General features: G+C 32.5%; 3 protein-coding genes across 3 annotated transcripts; 2 read left to right on the top strand and 1 right to left on the bottom strand.

Annotated features, from left to right (window-relative positions):
• Positions 1 to 1,336: 1,336 nt before the first annotated feature.
• On the top strand, positions 1,337 to 6,068 carry LOC103852409 (urease). The gene is made up of 18 exons (XM_009129314.3): positions 1,337 to 1,462; positions 1,554 to 1,627; positions 1,713 to 1,758; positions 1,867 to 1,972; positions 2,261 to 2,403; positions 2,487 to 2,597; positions 2,692 to 2,855; positions 2,932 to 3,313; positions 3,391 to 3,499; positions 3,588 to 3,727; positions 3,811 to 3,948; positions 4,031 to 4,122; positions 4,275 to 4,404; positions 4,497 to 4,655; positions 4,856 to 5,023; positions 5,227 to 5,361; positions 5,461 to 5,532; positions 5,623 to 6,068. Exons 1-18 carry the CDS (start codon positions 1,337 to 1,339, stop codon positions 5,842 to 5,844), a joined length of 2,517 nt encoding a protein of 838 aa, XP_009127562.1. The 3' UTR covers positions 5,845 to 6,068.
• Positions 6,069 to 8,437: 2,369 nt separating this feature from the next.
• LOC103852410 (lipoxygenase 6, chloroplastic) lies at positions 8,438 to 16,327 on the top strand. Its single transcript, XM_009129315.3, has 9 exons — positions 8,438 to 10,207; positions 12,893 to 13,167; positions 13,266 to 13,500; positions 13,589 to 13,909; positions 13,991 to 14,076; positions 14,461 to 14,574; positions 14,664 to 14,968; positions 15,064 to 15,330; positions 15,417 to 16,327. The coding sequence occupies exons 1-9, from the start codon at positions 9,829 to 9,831 to the stop codon at positions 16,174 to 16,176; spliced, it is 2,742 nt and encodes a 913-aa protein (XP_009127563.1). The 5' UTR covers positions 8,438 to 9,828; the 3' UTR covers positions 16,177 to 16,327.
• Positions 16,328 to 17,976: 1,649 nt separating this feature from the next.
• LOC103852411 lies at positions 17,977 to 26,719 on the bottom strand. The gene is made up of 5 exons (XM_009129316.3): positions 19,929 to 26,719; positions 19,729 to 19,845; positions 18,600 to 19,646; positions 18,453 to 18,522; positions 17,977 to 18,373 (listed from the first exon to the last, which is right to left on the bottom strand). Exons 1-5 carry the CDS (start codon positions 20,985 to 20,987, stop codon positions 18,342 to 18,344), a joined length of 2,325 nt encoding a protein of 774 aa, XP_009127564.1. The 5' UTR covers positions 20,988 to 26,719; the 3' UTR covers positions 17,977 to 18,341.
• Between the last annotated feature and the right edge of the window lie 170 nt (positions 26,720 to 26,889).

Below are 26,889 nucleotides of genomic sequence, written 5' to 3' on the forward strand. Positions count from 1 at the left end.
AACATTATATTAACCTAAAATATAAGAAGCGTGTATTTTTTCTTTAAATAAAAGTTACAGAATTAAATTACCTAATATGATTAATATATATATGATAATTAATGACTATGAATAATAAAAATTTAATAACAATTTTTGCATTTTTCTTTATTTTTGTTTAATTTTATATTCTGAAAAAAACAAAACAATCACATTAACCATATAAGAAAAAAAAATTAGATTTTTTCTTATATGTTACATTTTAAAATTTTAAAAATGACTTTAAATTACATAAATGAGGAAACCTTATATTTTATATTTTAAAATATTTAAAACGACTTTAAATTACAAAATAAGGAAACCTTATATGTTAGATTTTTGAGAAATTCCTTAGGATAACACTTTTTAAATTTTTGCACAAAAATAGTCTTAATGAAGAAAATGACCCAAAATAAGTTTTATTAAACAGTAAAAATATAGGGTTAACTAATCTAGACTTAGACTTTAGAGTTAAGGGGTGGGGTTTTGGGGATAGGGTTTCAATTTTTTTAAAATAAAAAAATTAAATTTTAAATTTTCAAAATAAAAATGAGCTATTTTGGCCATTTTCTTTTTGAGGGCTAATTTAAAACGACTTTAAATTACAAAAATGTAAGTTTTCCTTAAGCATATGACTAAAAGCATTAAAATGACATGTATTAATTCGATGGTTGATCTTAAACCTTTCAAAACCATATGGAATATAAAAGTTAAAATAATTCAACTGTGAAAACAGTACTGTTCAATTTTTTTCAAGAATGTGTTCGGTGGAAAAAATAAGGTTTTTTGTATCATAATTTGTTTAATATCCAATCCGATCAATCCATGATATAATAATTATAGTTTAATTTCACAATTTTTAATAAAAATTGACCCTGTCCATCGGAAAGAAATTATATAATAACAATAAAAAATATTATATATGTATAAATAAAATAATCAAATATATAAATTTTTTTTTATCAATAATATATACAAATAAACTCACTGGGCATGTCTTATCCTATCCTAGTATCAAAAGTATATTTTGATTTTTTTTTGTTTTTAATTTTCAGATACTATTTTATTGTTATGATATATTTATTTGTCTTGTGTAATAGTTTGCTTTGTTGTAGTTTCTCTAAGGTATATCTTCATTATCATGTACGAATCTATGACACACGCATCTACGCGTTAAACTTATTGAAAACACGAGACTGTGAAGCTGTGCGAATCACAGACAGTCAACTTAATCTCTTACCCAGTCAGGTTTTGTCCGGACATCGATCTGTCTCTGTCCGTAGACTTCCTCCTTTCCTGATTAGATTTGGAAGGAGAAATGAAGTTGCTGCCGCGGGAGATCGAGAAGTTAGGTCTTCATCAAGCTGGTTTCCTTGCTCAGAAGCGTCTTGCTCGTGGTATTAGACTCAATTACACTGAAGCTGTAGCCCTCATTGCCACTCAGGTATCCTCTGTTTCGACATAGATAGAGTCAATATGTATACTAGTTAGTGCCTCATCATTTGAATTGTTTTTGTTCAAAACTGGTTGTGTAGATTCTTGAGTTTGTTCGTGATGGTGATAAAAGCGTGGCTGAGCTCATGGAACTTGGCAGACAACTATTAGGAAGGTGATATAGGATGATGAACGCTATATATAAGTCAACGATGATTCTTTAATCTTGAATACACTATTTGCATTCTTGTTTGTAACAGGAGACAGGTTCTTCCTCCTGTCGTACATCTTCTGTATACAGTTCAGGTGTTTGTTTCATTAATTCTCAATTTCTTTTTTTCTTATGTTGCTTGATTTTTGGCTTTTCTTTAGGACGTGTGTCAAGTTTGTTGTAACTTGTTAAGGTGCTTTTAGGTCGAAGGGACATTTCATGATGGTACAAAGCTAATCACCGTTCATGAACCCATTTCTCGTGAAGACGGGAACCTTGAACTAGCTTTACATGGATCTTTCCTTCCAGGTTCGTGGTTTTGATCGTTTTCATTCTACGGCTTATCTTTTAATTTTCTTGGAACACTGCTCAGAGTGAATACTTCTTGAGGTCATTCCAGATTTTAAATTAGCCTAATATCTCATCCCTACATTGTTGTATGTGGATTGAATTTTTTTTCCTACACAAAAGTGTGTTCTTCTATGCGTTAGAAGCTTAGGAGAAACCAACTTAGGTTATCTATTTCATGCCAAACAGCAGTTAATAAATATTGTTTATGTGGAGAGGTTATGATATGATCATGGATCGGTTTCGCAGTCCCTTCACTGGATAAATTTCCTGAAGCTCAGGATGAAGTGATTCCTGGCAATATAACATATGGAGATGGAAGTATAATAATAAATCATGGAAGGAAAGCTATAGTCTTGAAGGTCGTCAACACTGGGGACAGACCAGTACAGGTCTCTTCATTTTCTACTCAACTCTCAATTGTTTTATAAAGATAAAGTTCATTTTCACTTAATTTTTCAGTCTCTCTTTTCAGGTTGGGAGTCACTACCATTTCATTGAAGTGAATCCATTGTTGGTGTTTGACAGACGCAAAGCTCTTGGTATGCGTCTAAACATACCAGCTGGAACAGCTGTACGGTTTGAGGTTCGATTTCTGAACATATATCTCTTGTTTCTTGTCTATAAGTAAGATGAGCTTTAAGTCCTACCATTATTGAAAATTTCTGTGCTTTTCGTAGCCAGGAGAAAGGAAAAGCGTTGTGCTTGTGAATATCGGTGGAAATAAAGTGATAAGAGGAGGAAATGGAATAGTTGACGGCCCGGTTGATGATGTCAATTGGACAGTTTTGATGGAAACCATGGAGAGGAGAGGCTTCAGACACCTAGAAGAAGGAGATGCTAGGTTAAGTCCTAGTTATTTTGTTTCTTTACTTGCTAAATTCAACTAAAAATCAAGTTTTGATTGGTTTCTTTTGCAGTGAGGGGATCTCAGGGGAAGATCCTACATTTACTACTACACTTTCTCGTGAAAAGTATGCAAATATGTATGGTCCTACCACTGGTGACAAGCTTAGGCTGGGTGACACCAACTTATATGCAAGAATAGAAAAAGATTACACTGTTTATGGCGATGAATGTGTATTTGGAGGTGGAAAAGTTCTAAGAGAAGGCATGGGTCAAGGAATAGAGCATTCTGATGCTCTTCTTTCCTTGGATACTGTTATTACCAATAGTGTGATAATTGATTACTCAGGAATATATAAGGCAGATATTGGCATTAAAAATGGTTATATCATCGGTATTGGGAAGGCAGGCAATCCAGATACCATGCATGGTGTGCAGAGCAATATGCTTATTGGGGTAATTTAGTTTACTATTTAAAACAAAGTAAATATCACTGTGGGCTGCTTATAAATGTCTTGTTTATTTCCTTATAGGCCAAGACTGAGGTTATTGCTGGAGAAGAGATGATTGTAACTGCAGGAGCTATAGATTGTCATGTGCATTTCATATGTCCTCAATTGGTATATGAAGCAGTGTCAAGCGGTGAGCAAGAGTATTCTCCTTGAACATATTATGGTTATCTTTAGACTCTGATTTTGATCACTTGCCTCCATTTTATAATTATCTTTAGGCATCACAACTATGGTTGGAGGAGGAACAGGGCCTGCTTATGGTACACGTGCTACCACCTGCACCCCTTCTCCGTTCGATATGAAGTTGATGCTGCAGTCCACGGATAGTCTGCCTCTAAACTTTGGGTTTACAGGGAAGGTGTGATATGTTTTCCTTTTTGATAATTATATGCTTGTTATCTGGCTAGACCTCTTACGGTTAGCAAATGTATCGTTGTTTAGGGAAACACATCTAAACCCTTGGAGCTTCGTCAGATACTGGAGGCTGGGGCAATGGGTTTAAAGCTCCATGAGGACTGGGGAACTACTCCTGCTGCCATAGACAATTGCTTAGCAGTTGCAGAAGAATATGATATACAAGTCTTATCTTTACCTTGACATATTATTTTAAGAAACTAAATAAGGAGTTTTCATATATACTCAAATGGTTTGGATTTGACAGGTGAACATACATACTGACACCTTAAACGAGTCTGGTTTTGTGGAGCACACAATCGATGCATTTCGAGGGAGAACAATACATACATACCACAGGTTCATACACCTTTCAGATGATTGCTTCTTAATATTAGTTAGGAGGTGTAATTGGCAGATATAACTAAATATGTTTATAATAGTAAGGTCACTGCCTATATTTGAAGCAACTATTGAAGTTGTATATTTGTTTGTTGAATCCTTCTGGACAGCGAAGGTGCTGGTGGTGGACATGCACCTGATATCATCAGAGTTTGTGGTGTAAAAAATGTACTCCCCTCATCAACCAACCCAACACGGCCATATACAAAAAATACCATAGATGAACACCTAGACATGTTGGTATGAGGATTTGATAAGAGTATACTACTGGTAGTGAATTAATTTACTTATTTTTCTTGTTAATAACCTCATGTGCAAACAAACACAAGCAGATGGTGTGCCATCACCTTGACAAGAACATCCCAGAAGATGTAGCTTTTGCTGAATCAAGGATAAGAGCTGAAACAATAGCAGCAGAGGACATTTTGCATGATATGGGAGCAATCAGCATTATTTCCTCTGACTCACAAGCCATGGGTCGCATTGGAGAGGTTCATCCCTGTAAACCATAAAACATACTGTGGAATCAATACTTGAGATTCTAGGTTCTGATTCAGTAGCTACTTCACTCTTTTGCTAGACTCTATTTAGCTGAAAGCTTCCAAATTTACTCAGTATGGGAGACCTATTCAGTCTCTTGTATGCTCTTACTCTTTGCATTAAAGAACTGTGGTATCGTTCTCTTGTGCAGGTAATAAGCAGAACTTGGCAGACTGCTGACAAGATGAAGGCTCAGAGGGGAGTGATTGGTTCTAGCACAGCTGGTGATGATAACGCGAGGATAAAGAGATACATTGCAAAGTACACCATAAACCCAGCTATAGCCAACGGGTTTTCTGACTTAATTGGCTCCGTTGAGGTATACTAATCTTCAGCACAGACGTCTCATATCTTACTATACATCTTTCTTTTCCTGCTGGAAGTTTTTAGTTCCATAGGTCAATAGATGCCAAATTTACTTCATGCATTCTGTAAATGAGAGGGCTATAAAATTTGGTAACATCAAAGCTATGTAGCCACTTGTTTTTGCTTACTCAAATTGAAAAATGTGCTGCTATGCAGGAGAAGAAGCTGGCTGATCTGGTTTTGTGGAAGCCAGCTTTCTTCGGAGCAAAACCAGAAATGATTATTAAAGGTGGAAATATAGCTTGGGCTAATATGGGCGATGCAAATGCTAGCATACCCACTCCGGAGCCGGTAATCATTACTGACTACTATTGTATCAAAATGCACCACACTTATCTAGTGGATTAAAAAAAATTCAACACTCTTTGCTTTTTTATATTATGACTCCAGGTCATATCAAGACCTATGTTTGGTGCATTTGGAAAGGCTGGAAGTGAAAACTCTGTTGCATTTGTCAGCAAGGCAAGGACGCTCTTATCATACAATATAATATTCCTTTCTTTCTCCTCCTGATTTTGGATTCAGTTAGTTTCTTTATTTTAACAAACACAGGCTGCCTTGAGAAACGGGGTAAAAGAAGTATATGGACTGAAGAAGAGGGTTGTAGCCGTATCCAACGTGAGGCAGCTCACAAAACTCGACATGAAGCTGAATGATGCGCTTCCAAACATCACCGTGGACCCAGAGACATACGTTGTCACGGCAGATGGTGAGGTACTTTCGTGTGCGCCAGCCAGTTCAGTCCCTCTCTCCCGGAACTATTTCCTCTTTTAAGGTTGTAATTTGCTTTGTGGGGTCATAGGCACTGCTAACTAAAGCACTATAGCAAGCATACGCATAGGTGCTGGATTTGTAATAATAATAGCTACTCTGAAGAATTTTTTTCCTAAAAAAAGCTGCGAGAAGCAAATATAAATTGGTGAGCAATTTTTAGATTGGATTGAAACAACTTTTTTTTATAAGAAAGAGATCAATGCAATTTGACTCTGTTTAGTTTCTGTTCTTATTATGCTTCGTTTTGATTTAAGTAAACTCATGTATGTTTCCATGGAGTGTTTTGAGTTTGGATCAGCAGTTACGGATCTGGTGTGTCTCTCCATCGTCGATGACCCGTGAACAAAGGTATCAATCATACATTAACACCAAAGGGTCCCTCGTGGCTTCGACTCCTACTGGAAAAAAAGAGAGCTGGGACTACGGTTTATGTGGCTTGGAAGTTCGTCTCAATTAATCTAGGAATCATGTTCTGATTCAAATTAAAAATAGCCTTAAAAAGAAGATTTTACTAATTCAAAATAGGAAGAATTTTACCGACCTGAACTTATGTAAATAAAGGATTATATATCGGTAATAAAAAAGCATATCCTACCAATATGAAAGAAGATAAATATCTAACGAGCCACTCAGCAACGGGATTATCATATCATTTGTGCTTTCAGTAGCTTTGCCACGCTATTGGCATGTGGAATCAGTCAAAAAGGTTCCATATGAATTGTGGTGATAGATATGATCAAGGATTCGTATTGTTAGATGAGAGTCGTGTCTCTTTCTTTTCTTTTCTTTTTTATAATGGCATGGATCCATTAGTGGACTTCCCTGGTTCTTGTGTGGCTTTGTGGGGGTAATAGCACTACATCATTACAGCAGAGAAAACTGATATGGTTAATTTTACCAAAAAAAAAAAGAAAAACTGATATGGTTATCGTCTTCTCCTATTAAATGGTGGTTGTCAAATGTCAACCATTACAGAGTACAAGATCGTAGCTGGAAACTACGTGAAGGCAGGCTTGGGTAATCATAAGATTGATATGTATCTTTTATTTATTAACTAAACAGTCGCCGATCAGAATTTTTTCCACGAGTAACATATTAAAAAAAAAAAAAAACATATAATATGTCTGAAATCTATTTTCTGTTTTCTTCATTTCCCTTTTATTTTATTGCAGGAAAGCAATGGTTTCGTTGGCATAACATGAGTTCAAAGTTATATAAAATCCATCTCCAAGTCATGGTCTTCGTACATATACACGGTTCAGTCACAATTTGACCTGTTCACACGGTTCCACTAATTAATTCAGATTTCAGACTAGGTGTAATTATTGGGTATTTAACATTACTATTATTTATAATCCGCGAACGTTTAATTTTACAATAAGCCTATCACCATAGATGATGCCGATTAAAAAACATTAATATTTTTAAAACCGGACCGATCTGATGATTAGACAATGTTCGATGATGAACCGATCATCTAATCAAGTTAGATCTAATAACTGGTTCAATCATGAATTTATATAGTATATAGTTTAATTTTATAAATTCCAATACTTATTCCTAAAATTTCAGAATTAAAATATTTTTATATTTTATATGGCATAACGTTTGATTTAAATATTTTTATAGTATATAGTTTAATTTTATAAATTCCAATACTTATTCCTAAAATTTCAGAATTAAAATATTTTTATATTTTATATGGTATAACATTTGATTTAAATGATATTAACAATATATATTTTTTATTTGAATATCTATTGTTGAGACATTTTACTCATATGGTTTTATGATCATTTGTATTTTGTTATAAAGACAAAAAAATCATTGATTACAAAATTTTAAATACGACACTTTTACAAGTTTTAGTAACTTATAATTGTTTAAAAAAATTAATACATAACATATACAATAATCTATTGTTTTACTATATGGTTAATGGTTGTTTAATTATTTTAATAATATAATTTAAAAATGATAGAAAATACACAAATTGTTATTAAATATTATTCAAATCATTAACTGTTATATATCTATACTATTATTTTCGAAGTAATTTTTTGCATTCGAGCTCTCAAATTAAAACTTAGAGTGGTTAATATCGTCTACACTCTTAAGGAATAAAACATCTACACTATTATTTGCGAAATAGTTTTTCGCATTCGAGCTCTCACGTTAAAAAATAGAGTGGTTAATATAGTCTATACCCTTAAGGAATAAAACATGTAAATATATACTATTATTTGAGAAGTATTTTTTTCGCATTCGAGTTCTCACGTTATAAGTTAAGTGGTTAATATCTTCTATATCCTTAAAAAATAAAACTATAAATTAGACAAAAAATAAAAGTGAATTTAAAATTTATTTGATTAGTTAAGTGATTAAAATTAATAATAATAAAAATTATTCAAAATCTAAAAAATACATTTAAAAATAAAAAGATAATTCCTATATATGTTGTATTGTATCCAAAAAAAAATTTAATAAAAAGGAAAAAAATTAAGATTTATTTATTAATAACGAATATAGTGTAAAAAGAAAATTTCTAAACATATAATATGTAAGAATTTTAAAATGAAAAATAAATAATAATTTAACATTATAATATTTTAATTAATAAATTATGTATTAATAAGTAATTATAAAATATTTATGTTCGCATGTGCGGATGAAACACCTAGCTTTAATTATATTTTCGTAGATTTTTTTAATTATAATTTCGTAAATTATTTATTCATTTTATAGTTAATTTAATAAATATACTATATATTTAAATATAATAATATATTTCTCTAAAAATTTTAAAAATCATTATAATGATTACATATAACATAGCTCACCTATTGTGCTCACGTATTGTAATGTTTCTTACTAGAAATAAAAACATTAGAAAAGAAAGAAAAAGGAGAGACAAAGTCAATTATTTATGGGATCCGATTATTTATTGCTATATCATCGTCTTCCCGAAGCATCCACCAGTTAGATTAAAAGAAAAATCTACCAATTGATTGAAAAGTATTATCGAGAGATTTGAGGATCGGCCAAGGAAATCGCCACAATTTTAATAATTTGATTAGTTTTGATGATCAGAATCAGAAGAGCATGTGCTTAATCATATCTAAAACATTTAAAATCTAAGTAACCTACAGCTTAACAAAGAGACAAAAATAACTAATACAATCATCGTCGTTCTTTTTCAAAAAAAAAAAAAAACAAAGAGACAAAAATAACTAACCTTATAGACAGTCGATGCCCAAAAATAACTAATACAATCTGTTTTATTTGTGACAGAAAAGTTACGGCCATTCAATTAAGAAAATGTAAGTAACCTACAGCTTAACAGGATATGTATTTTACAGATCAAAATTAAAAACACATGTAAAAATAGGAGAGGATTAAATAGAAAACTTGAAAGAAAAAAATTCATTATATTCTAACATATTGTTGTGTGTTTAAAAACTTTTTTACATTACGAATATTAACATTATAACTGTTAATATTTACATTACATAAATATTCTAATATCAAACACAATTCAGAATATTCCTAATATTTATCATTTCTACATAAAGTCACAAATATTTGTCCTGTTTTTTATTGCGTGGACAAATGAGTATTTGGAAGGGAAAAAAATTAGTATTTGGATTTTGGAAGATCACGTAAACTTCCAATTCCGCTTATACCATTAAGTACACGTGGCTCTCTATTTGTGGAACATGCATCTCACGCGCTCTTACAGGCGTGACAGGGATACATCCACTAACGGTGAAAATGAAATGTCAACACTCACTCACTTACGGTCAAACAAATTCCCTGTCTGCATATATTTCAGTTTCTCTAGTCTGAAAATTAACCAAAACGCAAACGTTTAACACGTCTCACGTTCCTCTAGCACGAGGTCCATGAGCAATCGCTCACGTCGGCTTATTTATCACATCTCTCTCTCTCAATCCAAACACAAGAGAGAACAAAAATAAAATAAAAATGTTTGTAGCATCTCCGGTGAAAACAAACTCCTACGGTGCCGGCCTGGTGAGATTTCCGGCGTTTCCCGTACTTCCACGGCGGCGACAACACATAGTTCCACTTTCCAGAAAAGTCCGAGCTGTGATAAGCCGGGAAGAAAAGACGGTGGATCAAGAAGATGGAAAAAATACAAACGGTTCACTAGTAAGTAACACACCCGCGTTTCCATGGCAGAGATCTAAGTATACGGGAACAAAAACGGTCATTGCGGTTGTGAAGATCAGGAAGAAGATGAGAGAGAAGCTAACTGAGAGGGTTGAGCATCAACTAGAGCTTTTAATGAAAGCCATAGGTCAAGGGATGTTGATTCAGCTTGTTAGTGAAGAAATCGATCCTGGTTCGTTTTTTCTTAACTTCTTTTATTTCTCTTTTACCAAATTTGCATTTTTGATTTGCCTTTTTGCATATAAATCAGTTTATTACTTTTTGGGCTAGAGAACAAAACGCCAAGTACTTATTAGATTTATTTAGTTACAGTTTACCAGTTTGTTCGTTTCTTATACATCTTGATTTTCTGTCTTTTTTGGATTTATCCTAGACTTAGCTTAAGATTGTTGGAAAAAAGAAAAAAAAGCTTCCGATTGTTTTCTAGCACTTTTTTGGTCGCGGTTTTGGTGCTAAACTCAAGAAGACAGCTACTCTGCATAGTTAATGATATTTCAGTGAACTTAGTGGATGTTAATTAAGAACCCATCAGCCAATAAGTTCTTATTCTCTTCCTATTTCGCTGTCACGGCCGTTCTGCCAGAACTAGTTGGCGGTGGTCAAATCTAATGATAATCTATATTGCAAAACCGAATCTTTCATCCTCCTGGCTGGATCTGACATTTTTATATATTATTTTCTTAGATTTTCTTTCTGAATTATTGTGCCAGATCGTCGAAGTTATCAATCCGATTTTTCCACTCTGTATTAAATAGTAAACAATATGTTTTTACTTTATAATAGTATAATTTAGTAACAGGTTTAGTATAATAAATTAGTGAGAGTCTTGAATAATGTGGAAAAGAGATTTGACTTTTCATGCCTTCCTTTTTGTTATTATGGGGGTTTTAAGCACATGTCTCATTTTATTTTAAGATTAACACCTTCTGTGGAAGGATCTAAGAAAGTTTTTCAACATATATTTAAATAATTAATAATATATAATTGGATGACCGACTTAAACACGAAAATTTCATCATAGTCTTTCGTAGTATTGCGAATAAATAGAAAACGACTTATTTCCACACCAAAAATATCGTATAGCAACAATTCCACATAATCTTTCATGTTCATCCTAATTGCACACATTTTAAGCATACAGACCTATTTACTTCCATTTTCAAAGATCAAAACCGAAACCGACGAAAGTTTACCTTGGTTTTAATGATTTAGAATAAACCGATATTAAACCAGTTGGTATTGAACTGAAAATAACACCGACCCAACATGATATCTATACAGTACCCGACCTAACTCTTTAGTAGGATGTTGGATTGGGTTCTATTTGGATATCAGATTGTTTCGGGTTTTAATTTCAGTTCGATACCAACTGGTTTGATATCGGTTTAATTAGTTTCACATTTGTTTAGGTTCTAAACCATTAAATTAAGCTAAACCTTTGTCTTTGTGGCTTCGGAATTTTAAACTTTTAAAATGGAAGTAAATGGGTTATGTGTTCAATTAAGACGATCGTAAAAAATTGTGTGGAGTTGTTGCTATATGATATATATAGTGTGGAAATATGTCTTTTATCCAAAACTATTAAGATGGGATTTTCATGTTTTAAAATACCAACTCAATGTTATATATTAATTTAATATATGTTGAGATATTCTAATAGATCCCTATTGAAATTATTCTTATAACCTTAGCATTAGTGAGGTTTCTTCCGTTTAAAATAGTGATTAGAGTAAATGCAGAGTAAATGAATTTGATCTGATTGGCAATTTTTAAGCGTAAATGAGAGTAATAAGTAGGGGTTATTAGTTGTATTTTAATGGATTTGAAAATCCGAACTAAATCTAGTGTTATTGGTTCTGTAATTTTCAAATCTGTATTAAATCAGGTGTTATTGGTTTAATGATTTATAAATTTTATATCAAATCAAGTGTTATTCAATCGTACAAATTTACTAATATATTTGATTGTATAATGGATTTGAATGGATTTGTTTGGATTTTTTAGTTAAAAATACAAAGACTCAAATTCGAGAAAAAACCTCCGGATTTGCATATTTTACTTGGATTTATAAATATTATATAGATTTCTAAATCAATCAAAATATATAAACCAATAACAATGTCTCAGCTATATTAGTTGTGCCAGGAATGCTTTTCAATCACACCCTCTATGTATCGTATGAAAACGGAGTTCTTAACAGTAATAAAAAAAAAAATTAATGAAGTGTTTATATTGATCCATCCTTATTTTTTTAGAAATTACTATATGGATATTTCAAGTTTTAAAACTCCCATTATTATTTATTTAATTTTTAACCGGAGCCTTCAGCTCTTGCGGTAAAGGGTTCACAACTATGAGTATCGCTAGCTAAGTATCCCCACTTGGGTTCGAGTCCGGCCATCCGGGACGTTTTAAATGGTAAAAACTGTGGATTCTACTGGTTTCGTGGTGATTAATCTTTGGACCTAAAAAGCTTTCGAGATCACACCACTGTTATAAAAAAAATCAAAAAATAATTATTTAGTTTTTATTTATTTTTTTAAAACTCTTCTCTTACTATTGATGGAGTACTCTTAGACCATGATTAACTCCAGTTTCTTAACTGGAGTTTTTAGTTTCGGATAAAAGACGGGTTTTAGCTTTTCTTAGATTTTAACTGAGAAAAGCTAAAAACCGTCTCTTAAATGAGAGATATAAGAGCCGTCTCTTAGCCGAAAAAGTGTTAAAAAAATCAAATCCTAAGTTAAGCTGGGGTTAATCATGTCCTTAAACGTTTACCAACACACTTTTTCTATTCGTTAATGGTGTTTTTTCTATTCGTTAATGGTGACATAATGTTTGTTATTGTATATTACAGAAACTGGTTCAGGTCGAAAGAGTTCAGAAACTCCGGTGCTTGGACTCCCCAAGGCTCGCAACGATTCCAGGTACCTGGAATTCACAGCCAACTTCACTGTCCCGACCGACTTTGGTAAACCAGGTGCCATTCTTGTCACCAACCTCCTTTCCTCGGAGATTTGCTTGTCGGAGATCATCATCCGTGAGGGCAGTGACACCATTCTCTTCCCTGGAAACACTTGGATCCACTCCAGGAACGATAACCCTGAAGGCAGGATTATCTTTGCAAGTCAAGTGAGAATACTTCTTCTTCATCGTCTTACTTTCTTATAACTTTTGTTTATTTTTTATTTTTGTTCTCACACTTATTCATCATCATGTTGCTTCATTAGACATGGTTACCTTCCAAGACTCCAGCGGGGATCAAAGAGCTACGAGAAAAGGACTTGACGAGTGTCCGTGGTAACGGAGAAGGCGAGAGAAAGCCTCATGAGAGGATCTATGATTACGATATCTACAACGACATAGGCGATCCTCGTAAAAAAGATCGAGTTAGACCTATTCTTGGTGTCCCAGAGAGGCCCTATCCAAGACGTTGCAGGTCTGGCCGGCCTCTCCTTTCAGCAGGTGATCAATCTCTTTCTCTCTCACTCACTTTACATAGTAGTAGTACAAAGACATTGTTTTGGTCTTCTGACTTGGTGAATTCATTCAGACACACCGTTTGAGAGCAGAGGAAAGGACAAGGATGAGTTTTATGTTCCGAGAGACGAAGTTTTTGAGGATATCAAGAGAGATACGTTTAGAGCTGGGAGATTCAAGGCTCTCTTTCACAACCTCGTCCCATCTATAGCAGCTGCATTGTCAAACCTAGACATTCCTTTTACATGCTTCTCGGATATAGACAGGTTATACAAATCTGATATTGTCTTGAGACACACCGAACCAAAAAACAAAGGCCTTGGCGGTTTCATTGATGGGATCCTCAACGTTGGTGAAACACTACTAAGATATGACACTCCTGCCGTTATAAAATGTAACCTTTTTCATTCTTGAATTAGTACCATCATTCTTGAAGTAGGTATATATCATGAATTTTTATGGTTTGTTTGTTCAGGGGACAGATTTGCGTGGCTGAGGGACAATGAGTTTGGACGTCAAGCTCTTGCTGGTGTCAACCCTGTTAACATAGAGCTTCTGAAGGTATGTTTAATTTACCATTTGTTTTCAACAAAATGAAACTATATCCTAGGAAGCAATCCAAGGTGGAAACTCCGTATCTATGTGGACAACGTATTTAGTCTGAACTCTTTTTCTTCGTGCCAGCTTGCCTGCTAGGCCGGTCTTGGACATAGACTAGTCAAGTATTGGTCTACTGCCCCTAAAAATGTTTCAAAAAAAATTCACAGAAATAGGCTTCCAAATTTATTTAAAAAATCTTTTATTAAAATAGTTACTAAATTGTTATAGCTCCCAAAATCTCAGGGCATGCCTGGTTGCTACTGAATTTGTGTATCATGGATTTTACCATTTCTATATCAAAAATATTCTGTGAGAGTTTCTGAAACTTGTTGTATGTATTGACAGGAGCTGCCAATAAGAAGCAAGCTTGACCCGGCTATATATGGATCTCCAGAATCTGCTCTCACAGAAGAACTGATTGGTCATGAAGTTTTACACTATGGAATGACTTTGGAACAGGTTTAGTGCTGTTACAACAATTGTTTTATAGAATCCTCTCATCTATTTGATCCTAAGACTAAAAGTCTTAGTTTATGTTTGGATGGTAGGCGTTTGAGGAGAAGAGATTGTTTCTCTTGGATTACCATGACATGCTCCTGCCATTTGTAGACAAGATAAACTCCATCAAAGAGGATCCAAGAAAGACATATGCTTCTAGAACAATTTTCTTCTACTCAAAGGCAGGTGCCCTGAGGCCTTTGGCCATAGAGCTCTCCTTGCCTCCCACGCCAGAGAACGAGAACAAGTTTGTTTATGCTCACGGACATGACGCTACTACTCACTGGATTTGGAAGCTAGCCAAAGCTCATGTCTGCTCAAATGATGCTGGTGTTCACCAGCTAGTTAACCACTGGTAACTTAAGTTACTTGAACTTTGTCTCCAGCTTTGTTAGTAGTTTCCATTGATTTGTATTGAAGAGACATATAATTTGGAAACTAAACTCTCAGGCTAAGGACTCACGCTTGCATGGAGCCGTACATCATTGCTACTAACAGACAATTGAGTTCGATGCATCCAGTTTACAAGCTGCTTCATCCTCACATGCGCTACACGCTAGAAATCAATGCGCGTGCACGTAAAAGCTTAATCAACGGAGGAGGGATTATAGAAAGTTGCTTCACTCCTGGAAAATACGCAATGGAACTAAGCTCTGCGGCATACAAAAGTATGTGGCGGTTTGACATGGAAGGACTTCCTGCTGATCTTGTCCGAAGGTTAATAAAACAAACACACAAACACTCTTTTGTTTGGTCATACTGTCTCTTTCTCTAATAATTCTATATGTCCTCGTATTATACAGGGGAATGGCAGAGGAGGATTCTTCAGCGGAGTGTGGTGTGAAGCTTGTGATCGAAGACTATCCGTATGCAGCAGATGGTCTTTTGATCTGGAAAGCCATCAAGAACCTAGTTGAATCATATGTGAAACACTTCTACTCTGATCCTGACTCCATAACATCTGACTTTGAGCTCCAAGCTTGGTGGGACGAGATCAAGAACAAAGGTCACTACGACAAGAAAGACGAGCCTTGGTGGCCTAAACTCAACACAACGCAAGACTTGTCCGAAATCCTAACCAACATGATATGGATCGCGTCGGGACAACACGCAGCCCTTAACTTCGGGCAGTACCCGTTCGGAGGGTATGTCCCGAACCGTCCTACGCTGTTGAGGAAACTTATACCACACGAAAACGATCCAGACTACGAAATGTTCATGAGAAATCCTCAGTACAGCTTCCTGAGCTCGTTACCGACACAGCTCCAAGCAACAAAAGTGATGGCGGTACAAGAGACGCTCTCGACGCATTCTGCTGATGAAGAGTACTTGATCGACCTGAAAGAAAACCAGAGACGTTGGTTTCAAGATGAGGAAGTGGTTAAGTATTTTAGCAAGTTCACGGAGGAGCTTGAGGAGATAGAGAAGAAGATCGATAATAGGAACAAAGATAAGAAGCTGAAGAACAGAACAGGTGCTGGGATGCCTCCTTATGAACTACTTATACCTACTTCACCACATGGAGTCACTGGCCGTGGTATTCCTAACAGCATTTCCATCTAGATGTGATTATCATGTCGTGAAAATATAATAAAAATTGTCTAAAATTTTATTATTACATTTTTATTAGATAAGATAAAATTTTTATTATATTTTCTTGTTTTTACATTTTTAATCTTTTAGTAATTTTATTACAGGTACATCTTTAGATAATTTTTATTATATTTTATGGGTTCTTAAATTTTTAATTTATACATATATAATGTTGATGTTAAAAACACATCAAACTCATATATTTAGAAAATAAATTTAAAAATGCTAATTTTGAAAATTATGTTACTAATTTTTAGATAATATTATAAAATTTTGATTTTTTAGATTTTTAATGGTAAAACCCTTCAACTATGTTTACTTAATATAGAAACTCATAAACTAAAGATTTACCAGTAGTAATATTAATTATGACATGCTATAGTTTAATTCATTAAATAAAGTTTGTTTGGAGTTTTTCGTTAAATATTTTTAGTTTGAGAGTTTTTATCCAAAAAAATCTTAGTTGAGGGATTTTAACGTCAAAAATCCTAATATAATTAGCCAATGTTTAAAAAACACATAGCAGAATTTTTTTTATGTATAGAGTTTGCTTGATTGTTGATTATCTTGATGACTTGGATGAAATTTGTTGATGAAGTCTGCTGATAAAATCTACAAATGAAATCTGTTGATGAAGTACGTTAATGATGTATGCTAATAAAATATGATATTTCGGGTTCATTCTAAAATTGTAAAGATCTTTAAAATCTAAAAACACTAAATTAAACTAAATATGAATTTTTTTTTTGATACTAGATTTTATAAGATGAAATTAATTAAGTTGTACAAACAATATTTTCAGATTTACAAAAAAAAAAAAGTAAACGTTAATAAACTGTAAAAAAAATATAAATAAATATCTGATGAAAAATAAATTTTACATGTGCAAGAAGTCTGCTAATGAAGTTTGTTGTGCAAGGTTCATACCTGAAAATTTTGTAATGTAGAACTGCGTATAATTTAAAATATATTTTTATACAATACCAGAAAAATTAATGTTCTAAAAATCGGTATAGATGTCCATCTAGACGGTAAATCGCTCATAACCGAGAATATTTTTTATATCTAATTTTATGTTATTCAAATCGGTTTAAGCATTCTAAATTGGTTAAATCTATGAAAATCAGTGTAACTCGATTTAAGTTGGTATAACAGTATTAAATCAAACAATAATGTTCCATGTTCTTTGTCAATTAAGATATCTTCCATGTTCTTTGTCAATTAATATAAGTATTCAAAAGAAGTAGGGTGGACAAATAAACCGAACCAAATTAAATCGAACTGAATTAATCAAACTCAAACCGACCCAAACCAAATCAACGTATATATCTCGATCATTGGATTAAAAGTTTTTATTAGCGGAACAGTTCGGTTTGGTTTGCTTTAAAACCGAACTGGGCTGAAAACCCAAAATATTTATTTAATTACATTAACTAAATATACTAGTAACATTAAGATTTAAGATAGTTAAATCATTCAACATAAACGACTAAACATATTTTTATATATTTTACTTATTCAAAAAGAAAAAAAAACAGAAACAACAATGAGAAAACATGACTTTTCTACACTTATTAAAACCAAAAAAAAAGCTCAATATAATCATTGTACTAGGTTTGGAGATAATGTTTTAAAACTGTTGGATTGTATCTTCTATATTTTCTGTGACATTTGTTTTTAAAATTAAAAATAAAGAAGTTAACAATTTATTGATCAAATAATGATTTGTTTTATGTTTTATAAATTATTTTTTAACCGGAGAGAACCAAATTAAAAACTAATCCGATTGATATGAACCGTACAAAAACCAAACCAAACTCAAACCAAATCGAATACAAACCAGAACAAGCCAAACTAATTTTGGTTGACTGAAGTTAAAGTTTTCTTAGAACTTAAATAACCAAAATGAACCGAAACCAAACCAAACCCACCCGAATTTCAACAGCAGACCACGTTTACAAACTAAACGGATTGCAAAGAAAAACAATAAAAAAAAAAGGTTCAGAGTAGGGCAAAACATCACTAACGTATTCACCATCTTTGACAAGGTACACGATACATCGCATATGGTTTTTTGAAGTTGTTCCTCTTCCGATGCAGCTTTACATAGCTTCTATACCAGTACCACTGACTGACTAAGAAGAATCACTGTCTTCTTCATCACTCTCTGTTGTGAACACAATAAGAGAAATGAGGGCAAAAACTTAATGCACAGATTAGAAAAGCAAAACCAAACTATGACTTACCATCCATATCCTTGAGCATATTCGAGAGATCACTAATTTGTTCCTCTTCTGTTGCTGCCTCACGTTCAACCTGTATGACATTACTCAAAAAAAAATCAATGGACACTATAAAAAATGAGTATATAGTACTACAAATTCAGCATTTACCATGGACATAATACAGTTGGTGTGAAACACATCCTTACAGTCATCACATGTGTATTGATACTTATGACCAGAGAACTTGGTGTCTAATCCGCAGATAGAACAAATTTTCGGGGCATAAATTTTCTTGAGGTTAACAATATGCTGATGGCGTTGGTTCTTAACATAGGTTGGAAACCCAATACATTCTTCATGGGCGCACACGTTACAAATATCACAGGCGTAGAAGGACGCACCACATGGTTTATTGCAAATAGTGCAAGGGCGGGAGGAGTCATCGCTCAAAAAGTTGTAGAGACAGTGCTTGTGGGTCTTGATCCTTGTTGATATACCCACTGCTTGGATGCATTTAAAATGGAAGCTGAGAGAGCAAGTGGAACAAAAGAAAACATACTTTGAAATATCAATATCGGGTTTGCAGGCAGTGCATTTGGATCCAGTTTTCCGTTTGATCATATATAAAATGTGATTATAATGAAGTGGATGATTTTCTAGTGCCCGGTATCGCCTCCAAAGTTCAATACACTGAGAATGATAAATCTCTTCACAGTCAGGACATGACACTATGTTTCCATTGCACAGCCTGTCATCACAAAGAGTACAAGCCACCATATATGATCTTGAGACCATAACTTGAACCAAGTCATGTCCTCCTTTCAAGCAAAATTTTCCTTCTTCGTATCTAATGAACTTTTGCCCCCTTTGTAATTCTCCAAGACGCATTTTAACGCTTACCGCGCATTTGGTACAAATGATGAAATCACATATGCGGCAGAATAGATTGAAATAATCTATCTTTTCTTTGCAGGTGTCACATCTCATATTAGTAGCCCCTGCAGGATAACTTGGTAGAAGTGTCAAAGGATGATTCAAATGGAATCTATACCTCGACTGTTGACTTAGCTTTATGCAGTTATCATGTGCCTCGAAACGACATGTCTCGCATTTCCATAATCTTCCATGTATATACCTATAACAGATCCAGCATCCTTTCTGAGACGCCGTAACATAGCGAGACCTCAGCACATGATTATGCGTAACATCAATAACCTACAAACATTTACCCTAAGAAAAATTATTAGCCTCAACAATGCTGGGAGTCCGTAGTAATATAAATGTCATACGTACGTACCACGAGTTTGTTTTCTAATTCCTTAGTTTCACATTTATCATCGTGATCAGCTGGCCTTGTAAGTTTTTCACCAAGATGAGAATACAGATCTTTCAAGTACAACGGGGAAGGCATTTCCTGTGATTCATAAAGTAGTTAATCATCATCCTTACCATCAATCACTAAAAGAAAAGAAAAAAAAGATATATATATATATATACCTCATGTAGAATGCACTCAATGTGACTTAAAAAACCACATTCTTCGCAGCAATAGGCATGATGTCCTGCGTGTACCATTGTCTCACAAACGTCACAATACTCCAAAGAGTCGTCTTCGGATAAGAATATTTTACAAACAAGTGGATGAATGTGATAAGATTTGTTGACAACGGACTCGGGTATCTCAAGACACTTGAAATGAGACCTCCAACCACACTCCACGCAATGATACAAGTAGTCCCCATAGGACCCATCATCGTCTCTCATGCACACTCGACATCCGTTTTTAAATCTTAGTTTAGCATTATTAGCTAGATAAAACAACTTGTGCTGGTGAGACTTGTGCACCAAACCTCGCAACAAGGAATCTGCACACCTCAAGTGAAGATAAAAACTGCATTCTAGGCAACTAAGCGGGGCGCCTTCGACATGGAGCCCGCACGCATCACAGACTTTTCCACCACCACAAGTATGTGTGAAATCAAGGCGTGTGAGAGGGTGCGCCTGATGCACTGGATGTTGAATCTCTCGAGGAAGGTCAAGGCATCGCTCGTGAGCAAACAAGTAACATTGAGAACAACCGTAGGATACAGCAGAAGGAGTGAGAGGAAGCTCACACATCAAGCAGGAGCCTCTAGCGTCTGGTCCTGGTTTACACCTCCTAAGAAAGTGCGCATGACTGTAATGGAGCTTTTCTTCCGCGTACCAACTCGTCTTGGTGTTGTTCAGGATGGCGCAACCAAGATCCAAGAAGATCTCACAGTCTTTACACTTGTAATAAAGGGACTGATCAGAAAACAAATCCCCACACCCGGAGCAGAGCTTGTATCTCTCGTTCCCGTCTTTCTTGCCTAGACAAAACTCGAGAGGGTGGTCCGGATGAAAATCATGTGACACCTTGAGTGGTAGTTTCGAGCAAGCTCTGCAGAGGTCGAAGTTACAAAGATCACATGCGAATTCTATAGGTTCGTCCTTGAAGCAGATGTTGCAGATGCCGTTGTCTATGATCTCCGGCGAGGTCAGCAGACATTCATGGGCGCCGTGCTTGAGCTTTACCATCGCAGAAACCGATTCAGATTGACTAATTTAGCTGTAGAGATTCAGAGAGACCATCATAAATTTAAAAGCACATTCACATTCCTTCTTTTTAAATACCAGACAAGAATAATCTTTATGGTTTCTCTCTACTGTTTCAGTCTTATTTTACCATTCATACTCTGCTTTTCAGAACGACACTGACCGGGTCTGCCACAAACTCAAACTTTTCCATTTTTTATTTGTTTTGTATTATCATTCTATCTCTTTTTGTTTGATTTTGATTTTTTTTGATTAATTAAAGCTTGCAATTCAATCCTATATCTTAACTATGAAATATACTTAAAGCTGATATGCTTAACTACAAGTTTACCCTTAATTAATTATGAAATTGTTTAATTAATTTTTTTATTTATTACTTAAAAAAGACAAAAGCAATCAAAGACATCCGGCACCAGGCTATTAGCAATACAAGTAATGGGCGTGGATGGTATACACTTGACTTGACTTTATGGAAGAAAATGTTACACAAGTTAGAAAATAAGTATGAGACAACAGACGGGGAGGCAAAACAGCATCATCTGACATGACCAGTGGAGAAGCTACATGCACTAAAAGAGGGGTAACTACCCACCATAACTTTTTAACTTTTGGTGACAAGAAATCATGCATGCTTCTCCCAAACCAGAAGCATTGAAACATATACGTCACGGTGTTTAAAACGCAACTAACTGTTATTCACCTTTAGTCACAATATACTCCAGAACAGTTCCCAGGGCAAGTTCTGAAGTATATTGTGACTAAAGGTGAATAACAGTCAGGCCCGTCTCAGTTGTAGGTGAGGTCCTGTGCTGAAAAAAAAAATTTAGGACCTTTTTAAGAAGAAGAAAAAAAATCTGGGTTCTTTTTCTTTAAGAAAAAAAAATAATTTAAAACATTTTCAAGCTTTGTTCTGGGCTAAAAAATTTCAAAATTGTAATGGTCCATGTGCAAATGTGCTCCCAGCACATGCACAGGGCCGGGCCTGATAACAGTTAGTTGAAAATTACAATTCATTGCAAGAAGACACACGTCAGTGTCGGAAGGATACATCTTCATACGAAATGTAATTGGAGAAACTAAATCCAGGATTGTCAAGTTAAGAACCAAGTTGAGGTTGGTATTCAAACTAATATGGAGGTTTGCGGAGTTACTTTGAATCCAATTGCTAGTCTTAGGTTCAGTGGCGAAGCCACGTTGATTACTAAGGGTGCACATGCACCCAGTGTATTTTAAATATTTAACATTTTACACTAAAAACATAAGATGCAGCTAGTTAATTTGGTTATGGTGCACCCATGATTTTCTAACAACATGAGTTCAATACCCCGTAGACTATTTTTATTAGTAATTTTGCACCCAGTTATAAAAAAGTCAAGCTTCGCCCCTGCTTAGGTTATGAATGGGAGTGGCAGGAGAGAGGCAGATCAATGTTGTTACAGGAGAACTCCATTTAACACACCATTCATGTTTTTTCTGTTTTTAAAATTTAATTGCAGGAGAACTGCATGCAGTTCAAATTTTTTTTGTCTTTTCTGAAAAAAGCAGATCTCCTACATTCAGTTTTGTCCATTACAATTTTGGAGATGTTCACCCTTTTTTTTCTTTTTGACTAATAAGGCTTCGAATGGATAACGCAGTTCAAAAAATGCAGATCAAACAAAAACGCAGATCAAGCAGAACAAATGCAGATCATGCAGATCAAGCAGAACAAATGCAGATCAAGCTAATTCAATAAATTGTACTTAAATAAATGTTGACTTTTTTAATTAAAATTAAATATCTAAACATAATAGAACTTATTATAAATAAGTAATAAATATCATTTTGACAAAATATCAATAAATATATTCTTTTTAATAAGTATAGTGAAATTTAAAATTATATAAAAATTCATGGAAAATTGCCACAAATACCTCATTCATAGTACCAATTTTCATGTTTACACTAATCAATTTTACTCTTTTTTAATGAAGGGTAAAAGACACTTATACCCTTAGGGTTAACTAATCTAGACTTACGGTTTAGAGTTGGGGTGGAATAGGGTTTTTGGAATGTGAAATTTAGGATTCTAATAAATATATAAATAAATATTTAAAAAATATTAAAAGAAAATTAAAAAATAGTTTCAAACATAATTTTTGATTTTCAAAAATAAATTTTGAAAAAATTAAAAAAAAATCAAAAAATAAAAAAAAACAATTTATAAAAAAAATTGAATTTGAAAAAGTATAATTTGAAAACATAATTCATTATATTTACTTATATAAAAATATTAATTAATTTTTGTACTGGTCATATATTTTACTACGATAAGAAAATAACATCTATAACTACATACTGAAACAAAATTATAAAAATATAAATATATTAACCAAATATAAATTAAAATGTTATAAAAGATAAATATAATTGAACGGGCCTAAACACGACTATACAAAACAAACATAATTCTATTTGATAAATAAATTTACTAATTATCATATTTGTTTAAATTTTAGAAACTAAAATACTTAAAATGAAATATCCAAACTGAAAATACAAGTTCTTAAATACATATAATAAATTAAAAATTAAAAATAAAAATAAGCTTTCTTTAAATTAATTATATACAATATTATAAAATAACAATTTATAAACAAGTATTAGTTATTTAAATTATATTACTTATTATCAAGAATAAAAATAAAATGAACTATGGTATATATGTTTTTCTATCAATGTAAATATTATTTATGACTTGTAGTGAAGTAAGATAAAGTAGATGATACAAAGTACATTGTTTATTAATAATTAACAAAAAAAATTAGATTTTCATTCATTGGTTATCTGCATAAATTCCAGCACTTTTTTCTTGATTTTTGCAGATCAACATTTTAATGACTATTATTAATCTGCATGCAGATCAGTGCAGTCCAATCTGCAATATTAATGAACTGCAATTAAAACTTGAATGGTAAATAAAATGCAGATTGATCTGCATCCCAAAAATCTGCATTTAATCTGCATTTAAACTGCATTTCATTCAAAGCATAAATGCTTTTGTTAGAAATTATTAATATATTTAATATTCTTCTATAAATAACATATTTTCATTCAATTTTATTTACAGTTTTAACAATACAAAAAAATTTCAATTTTCTATTTATCTCTTTTTATATTTAAGATTTATCTCTTTTTTTATTTATGTCATATAAATTTAACATTTATCTGAATTATTGATATGGTGCTGTGTTTTTAATTAAGTAAATATATATATGAATGGAAGATAGATGTATTTGGTTTAAAAAAATAAAATGTATTTGGTTTATTACTAATATTTTCATATTTTGATCTACAAAATTACAGTAACATAACTATAGTGCAATATTAATTACTATTTATGTATTGTATTTATATACTTATATATTTTATTTTATCTTTGTAATTTTTATTATTTAAATATGTAATCTATTTTATTTAATTTTTCATCTTTATAAATTTTAATCAGTGTTTTGAATACCGGACCGGACTTACCGGTCAAACCGATCAGACTGTCGATCGTCTAACCGGTTATGAGTTGTGTTAAGAATCTGATTTGAGTAAAATTGGTAAACTCAATCAATAACTGGTCAAACTTGGTAAAACCAGTGATCCGTTTCGATATTAAAACTTGGTTTTTTTAAATTCAACTTAAAATTAAATTAAAATGCCGTTGGATCGGTTGGATTGGTCCGACCTTTGACTCAGCTATAATGCCGAGTCAATGTCCATTCCGGTATTCAAAACATTAATTATAATAGATTGTTTGATCTGCCTTTCTTCCACATGATCTGCATTTGATCCGCTTGATCTACATGATCTGCTGCAATGTTTAATCAAATAGAGTTCTATCTTTTGATGAAACCAAGAAGATTCTTCTTCAAGAAAAACGTTTCATTTGGAAAAGGAGCAAATACTCAAATTAAGTCAGAGCTAACTGAGAACATACTTTAATATTGTCGGTCTATCGATATTCCGTTTCACAAAAAATGCTTTTTCGAGATTTGTTTTGTTACACAAAAATGTCATTTTAGAATTTCAATGTAACTTATATTTCTTTTAAGTTTTATAATAACTACAAAACACATTGTTTTATAAATAATTGTATTTATCTTAAATATTATTAATTAAATAAATAAAATTAATAAGAACATAAATTCATTTCATTAATTTTCTTAATATGTGTAGAAAATATCAAAATAACACTCTTTACGAAACAGAGAAAATAAATGTTGTAGAAAAATGTCAAACAACTCGTTGTTACTCATTTAGTTTCTTAAAAAATGTTACTTTGTTTTACACAAACAAAAAAATGACTGAAATACATTTTTTACTCATTTAGAATTCTAAGAGACACATTCTACAAAATAGTGAAAGTATGAAACAAAGGAGTACAGGTGTAGCAAATTAGTACCTGATTAGATGATCCACTGATTTCTCTGGTGATATCAACGGTACTAGACAATAAATAAAGTCCATTAATTGTTTTTGGAAACTATGCTCCACTCGGGAATATGCGAAGAAAAAAAAAGGATGAGCTTACATCTCTTTTATTAAAAAGGAAATATTCTCTTGGATCCAACTTTTTATGAGATTTTAAATTAAATTCATTTTTTATTATAAAGTAATTATTTTCAAACAACACAATAATTAATTTTATATTGAAACAATATAGTAACACAATAATTATTTTTATTAAAATCATTTTTAATTGTTATAAAGTAATTAAATCATTTTATTATAAAGAAATAGAGATATAGCTATATATAAACATTATACAGTAAATATAATAAAAATATAATTATTAAAATATTCAAAATATATATTATCTGAAGATAAATGCTTAACATTAACTATAAAAAAATCAAACAGATTATAATATATCTGAACCAAATTATTAGCAAGATGATTACACAAAATAGCTATAACAATGTTAATTGTTAGGATAAATTCATGCATGTACATTTGTGGTAGCATGGAATGTAAAAGCAAGTAAAAAAAAGCAGGAAAAGAGATCAAAAATATTGTTCTATTGATTTTTAGAGCATGAACTATAAAATTGATGTACAAACCTAGTTCTAATATTTTTGTGTATAGTGGTCATCCCTTATTCTAAGGTTTAGACTCCTTTTATATAGATAGTTCATAGTCGGCAATTAGATTAAAGACTTCCATAATCAAAAATATGGAAGAGTTTTCTTTAGCATAAATTTTTCATTTTATACGAAAGTATAGATAAAGCAAAGTTAACATAAATTTTCTCCAAACATGAATCAGAAGGTCGGCTGAACATGAATAATGTCTTCCTGAATTATCTATCCCAAACATTGATTATTTAATTTGGCCATATAAAATAAATATTACTCCATCTGTTTCATAATAAGTATCTTTTCAATTTTTTTTATTTTTGTTACACAAAAATTATCATTTCACAATTCTAATACAAATTATATTTACTTTCAGTTGAAAATTAATTATAAATTACATTAGTTTTATAAATGATTTTATTTATTTCAATTACTATTGATCAGAAAGATATAATTAATAATAACTTACATATTTTTTTTTACTATTTTCTTAGTCGGTGTGAAAAGTATCAAAATGACACTTATTCAAAAACGGAAAGTATGTAACTAAAATATCTCTTAACACTAAACAATATTTAATTAATTAAATAAAATATTCATTTAGTTTATAAAATTTGATTTTTTTTGTCAACTTATAAAATTTGTTTAATCAATTTAAAATAAACCCATGGTGGCACGTAGATCATGATCTAGTTACATGTTATAACATCAATTTCTTTTTACTATTACCTATAACAAACAATAAAAACCACGTTTGAATTCAAACTTTTGTTAAACGT

The sequence above is a fragment of the Brassica rapa genome, chromosome A02 (genome assembly GCF_000309985.2).
Source record: "Brassica rapa cultivar Chiifu-401-42 chromosome A02, CAAS_Brap_v3.01, whole genome shotgun sequence".
NCBI classification, from domain to species: domain Eukaryota; kingdom Viridiplantae; phylum Streptophyta; class Magnoliopsida; order Brassicales; family Brassicaceae; genus Brassica; species Brassica rapa.